The following is a 5,342-nucleotide window of genomic DNA, read 5'->3' on the forward strand; positions in this document are numbered from 1 at the left end:
GTGAAGTTTTTCCCCCCTTGGGAATAAAAATCACATTACACTTGGTCCATTGAGTAGGAATGTATGACCAAGAGAGACAGGCTGTGTATAAGTTCCGCAGCCAAGGAACTACAAGATCTATATTGTGTTGAAGATCTGCAGGAATAATACCATCAGGGCCGGGCGCTTTGTAAGGATCAAAGCTTTTAATTGCCCAACGGATAATGTCATCTTCAATAGGCACGTGTGTTACAGTCCGCATTGAAGTTGGAGAGAAATTAGTCAAATCACTAATTGGAATACAACCAGGAAAGTGAGTACTAAGGAGAAGCTCTAAAGTCTCCTGACTACCTGAAGTCCAGCTCCCATCCATTTTCTGTATATAGCTAGGAACAGAAGGGGACTTTGACAAAATTTTACGGAGACGACTGGTTTCGGAAGAGCTTTCAATATTGCTACAGAAAACCCTCCACGAGTTCCGCTTCGCATTCCGAACCAAATTTTTAAACTTATTAACGTTTGCCTTATAAAGGGACCAGTTACCTGATCTCTTAGCCTCGTTAAAAGAACGGCGGCATGTCCTTCTCATGCTCGCTATGTCAGGACTCCACCACGGTGGTTTGTCCTTTTTTAGGCCACTGGATAATCTACAAGATCTCTTCGTGGCAACGCTCAGAGAACTAGCAATCCAATTTGCAGCCAAATCAATATCCCTTATGCTCTCTACCGTCGGAGCAGAGGGAAGAATAGTACTCAGAGAAGCTTTGTGCCTCTCCCAATTTGTTTTCCTTCTATTTAGAAAGGGTTTTGAAACTTTGACCTGGACCACTATGTCAAAGTCCAGGTAGCGGTGATCAGAGAAGGAGCAGTCATTGGAGACATTCCAATCTTTGATCAATTCTATGTAGTTTGTACTAATAGCTGTAATATCCAGAACTTCCTTTCTGTTTGTCACAACAAAAGTAGGTTCTGAACCTCTATTAACGACTGTCATATTAAATTCTAATAAAAAGTCAAGTAAACACTCACCTCTACTGTTGGTGTCTGAACTGCCCCAGACACTGTGATGAGCATTTGCATCAGCGCCAATTATCACAGGAACGTGACGCCTATTTGCTTCGCGCATTAGATCTCTGACCAGGTCGTTTGGCGGTTGTTCACCATGGTCATGCGCCATATAGCAGCTAAGGAGCCAGATGGTGGAGTTTCCGGTCTCAAGTGCCGCCGCTACCGTATCCTCATCGCTATAATCAGATAAGATGAAGATATCTAAATGGTTTTTGGGCAGAATACAGGCTCTAATATTTTTAATATTACCTGCAGGATTTGAAAACAGAAGTTTGTAACCTCTGAGAGATAGTCCAAGGATTTTGCCGTGGTGGGTCCACGGTTCTTGGACCAAGATGAGCTCCTCCCCTCTCTCAGCCATCCGGAGGAGCAAAGCAGCTGATGCTGCTTTGGAGTGGTGAAGGTTAATCTGGGTTACCTTCACCATCTCCGAGATCAGGATCGTACACGACAGTGACGTCGACGTCCTCAGGATCGGAATCCTGCGAACTGTCTCCATCCTCCGATAACTTCAGATTGCCAAGAAGCTCACCCATTATACCTGTGGTAGACTGGGAGTCTTCTTGGTTCTCAGAACCAGCGGGATCGTCGGCCTTTCCATTATCCTCCTTGGACGGAGCCTCCGGCTTAGTACCAGAGGCGGCGGCGCTGCGTTTGGCGTCACTGCGATAAATGCGAAGGGAGATACTATCAAAACCATAGTAAACTTTACCTCCGCATTCACGCAATGGCGCCAACGTTTCCTTATTAAGGACAACAGTCGCCTTTCTGACATTTCCCATCGGGGCGGAAACCTTCACCACCTTCCAATCATGGGTAGGTAGATGAGGATTTCCGCTTTGTAGGAACGCCAGAATTTCCGCCGGGTCATGTGGCTCAGTTGGGATGGTGGCAATTGATCTCGGCCTGCGAGGAATTTCGCTAACCGGGATCACGTCCAACCTTGCACCTGGCCACACTTCCCCAAGGGATTGAATAGCTAGCTTGAGCAGAAGCGCAGAGCGCTCATTTGAACAAGCTAGCAGCTTAATGTGACCCTGGTACCAACCAGCATCATCGTTTTGGGGGGCGGGTCCTGGATTCTCCTTGAGGATCTTCCAGTACACGCCTAGCATCTTCTGACGGATAGTCCCCCATTTTTCCTGGGAGATGGCTCCGTCGCTGTTGCTTTGGTCAACAATAGCCCTTACCAGTGGGTTTCTAGCCACCTCACTGAAAGGTCTATTGATGACAATGGTTTGCGCCTGTTTTTGACGTTTAGTCGGCTGGTCGTTCGGCATAGAAGTAAGGGTCTCCTCCTCAGATCGTTGCCGTTTAGGCGCCTCGGCAGCAGGTCTAACCACTTCTGCCTCAGCTGGAGGATCGGAGCCCTTTAGCCTAGCCAGGAGGCTTTTCGCCCAATCGAGGGACGATTTCTCGTCTCTCGTTAAAGCATCGTTGGGTTTGGCGCCATGACGCTCAACGATGCGCTTGGCGGCCCGCCGATGAACAAAAGCCCTTCTGGAAGGTGTTTTGTGCCTGGGGGAAGACTCTAGGGATACATTGGAAGAGCCCGACAACGAGTTCGACGACTTTTCCAATGTAGGGGGAGGTGCAGCAGAGGAATCCGACATCGGGGTCGACGATTCCACATTCGCACAGGGCACTTGGGAGACCTTGTTGTCACCCGAAGATAGGGATTGAGCTGACTTTGAATCAGCAAGGGCTGCTTTTGCGGCTGCAGAGGTACTCGCCACGACAGGCAGAGGTACCTCACCGCTGGGACCTTTACCCACACCCGAAGGCTTAGTGGGCGGTTTTGGTTTACAAGCAGCCAGCTTGGGCCGGCTACTTGCGGTTGTTGTTGTTGTTGTTGTTGCTCCAGAAGCTCGCGGAGTAGTCAAGCCTGGTGCTACCACCTGACTAGTCCGGACGCCAGTCGCATTCGATTCACCACAGCCCGGTGTCGCCGCTGTGGGAATAGGGTCTCCGGATATTATCAAGCCCCGGACCGGATACGAGGGGCATTCTTTTTTCTCTGACATTCTTGGGGGGGGGGGGTTTGTTGCATTTTTGGCCTACTGCCAGGACTATAAACTGCCGTCCCACTGGGAGCAAACAGACCATCAAGCCGTCCAATCTGGAACAGACGCTTGATGGATTTCAGGACTTGCACACTTAAGTGCGTGAATCAAATGATTCAAAACGGACTTTCTGTTGATTGCCCTGTCTCAGTGACAGGAGAAGCAAATCAACAGATCGTTACTAACAGACCGCCCAATGTGGGAAACAGACATCTGTTAGGTGGGAGGGGTAGTTCTTAGTTTCGTGCTCGTCTCATGACCCGTCTGACAAGGGTGACCCCTAGGAGGCAGCCAGCTCAAGCAAAGCTGTCTCCGTCAGCATGGCCCATGAGATTCATCGCACTTAAGCCTTCACATCGCGACAAGATGACTACCCTTCGTGAAGGACTGTTCAGTAAGTTGCAAGATTTTGTGAAATATTTCACTATTTGGGTGACTTTCTAAAAGAAAATTAGAAGATTTTCTGAAATAAGTCTCTATGCAATTGACTTCAGTAAATTGGAATATTTTGTTAAATATTTCACTACTTGGTTAACTTTCTAGAAAAAATCGTCAACAAAACAAATCCTAAAAACCAACTGCTCAATAAATTTCAGTATTTTGTGAAATATGTCGCTATTCGTTGACTCATTAGAAATTTGCTAGATATTTCTACTTTTGTGAAATAATTCACCATAAAAAATTAGAAGATTTTGTGAAATGAGTTACTATTCAGCTGACTTCAATAAACTGCAAGATTTTGTAAAATGTTACACTATTTGGTTGACTTTCTAGAAAAAACGTTGACAAATTAGAAGATTTTTTGAAATGTTTCACTATGCAGTTGACTTTTTATAAATTTGAAGATGTCTCTACTTTTTATAGAGATTTTGTGAAATCTTTGAATCTTTTGTTACAAGATTTTATGAAAGATTTCACTAGTCAGTTGACTTTTTAGAAATTTCTACTTTTTATTGAGATTTTGTGAAATCTTTGCATTTTTTTTTTTTTTCAACTGAATGTAAGATTCTTTCTTCTTTACTGTTCAGTAAATTGAAATATTTCACTACTTAGTTGATTTTTTAAAAATTTGCGAGATATTTCTACTTTTGTGAAATATTTCACTATTCAGTTGACTTTTTATAAATTTGCAAGATTTCTACTTTTTATAGAGATTTTGTGAAATCTTTGCAAATTTTAAATTTGTAACTGAACTGTTTCTTCTACACTGTTCAGTAAGTCGCAAGATTTTGTGAAATATTTCACTATTTGGGTGACTTTCTAAAAAAAACCGTTGACAAAATTGTAAGATTTTGTGAAATAAGTCTCTATTCAGTTGAATTCAGTAAATGGCAAGATTTTGTGAAATATATTTCTACTTTTTATAGAGATTTTGTGAATTCTTTGCAATTTTTAAATTTGTAACTGAACTGTTTCTTCTACACTGTTCAGTAAATCGCAAGATTTTGTGAAATATTTCACTATTTGGGTGACTTTCTAAAAAAACCGTTGACAAAATTGTAAGATTTTGTGAAATAAGTCTCTATTCAGTTGAATTCAGTAAATGGCAAGATTTTGTGAAATATTTCACTATTTGGTTGATTTTCTAGAAAAAATCGTTGACAAAATTAAACAAGTAAGAAAGTATAGTCGGGCGACCATATGATACCCTACACCAGTTATGAATATTAAATGTGATTTATTTTTCATAATAAAGCATTTATCTTCTATTACCTTGTTCCGATACATTTAAGCAATTTATGAATGAAAAACTTATTTTCTGAAAGAGGCTTTATATGGGGGCTAGGGGCAAATGTGGACCAAGCCCCATTCCATTTTGTGATTATATTTATATTTACATAAAATTTTATTGTGCTGAATTTCATCGCGATATTTGTGTTTATAAGTTAATTTGGGACATTCAAGTAATTTTCTGAAGGGGACTTTGTATGGGAGTAAGGGTCAAATGGGGTCCGATCTTTATGAAATTTGGCAGGGTCATCAAGACTTCTTTAAAACTTAGTTGTGCCATATTTTATCGATATATCTGTATATTTAACATAATTATGAGCTCAGAAGCCTTTTCGGGGGGTTCTGTTCTATTGGGGCTAGGTGAAATAATGGACCGATTTTAACCATTTTCAATAGGCTTCGTCCTTGGGTCAAATAAAACGTGCGTGCCAATGCATCCAATTATCTTGAAAATTGCGACCTGTACATTGCGCACAAAGTTTACATGGACATCCAGCCAGC

The 5,342-nt window shown here is 42.4% G+C and overlaps 1 protein-coding gene across 2 annotated transcripts; it reads right to left on the minus strand.

Moving 5' to 3' along the window:
- Positions 1 to 634: 634 nt before the first annotated feature.
- LOC119600462 lies at positions 635 to 1,933 on the minus strand. 2 transcript variants are annotated; one of them, XR_005231145.1, is made up of 3 exons: positions 1,297 to 1,933; positions 1,009 to 1,223; positions 635 to 956 (listed from the first exon to the last, which is right to left on the minus strand). XR_005231145.1 is itself a non-coding variant. In XM_037950688.1 (2 exons), exon 1 carries the CDS (start codon positions 1,827 to 1,829, stop codon positions 1,452 to 1,454), a length of 378 nt encoding a protein of 125 aa, XP_037806616.1. In that variant the 5' UTR covers positions 1,830 to 1,933; the 3' UTR covers positions 997 to 1,223; positions 1,297 to 1,451. The 2 variants fall into 2 exon arrangements, 1 of the variants encoding a protein (XP_037806616.1); XM_037950688.1 differs by lacking the exon at positions 635 to 956 and having other exon boundaries at positions 997 to 1,223.
- Between the last annotated feature and the right edge of the window lie 3,409 nt (positions 1,934 to 5,342).

This window comes from Lucilia sericata, unplaced genomic scaffold, assembly GCF_015586225.1.
Source record: "Lucilia sericata isolate MDLA Ls3-8-SP2 unplaced genomic scaffold, ASM1558622v1 Contig000004F_arrow, whole genome shotgun sequence".
Lineage (NCBI taxonomy): Eukaryota > Metazoa > Arthropoda > Insecta > Diptera > Calliphoridae > Lucilia > Lucilia sericata.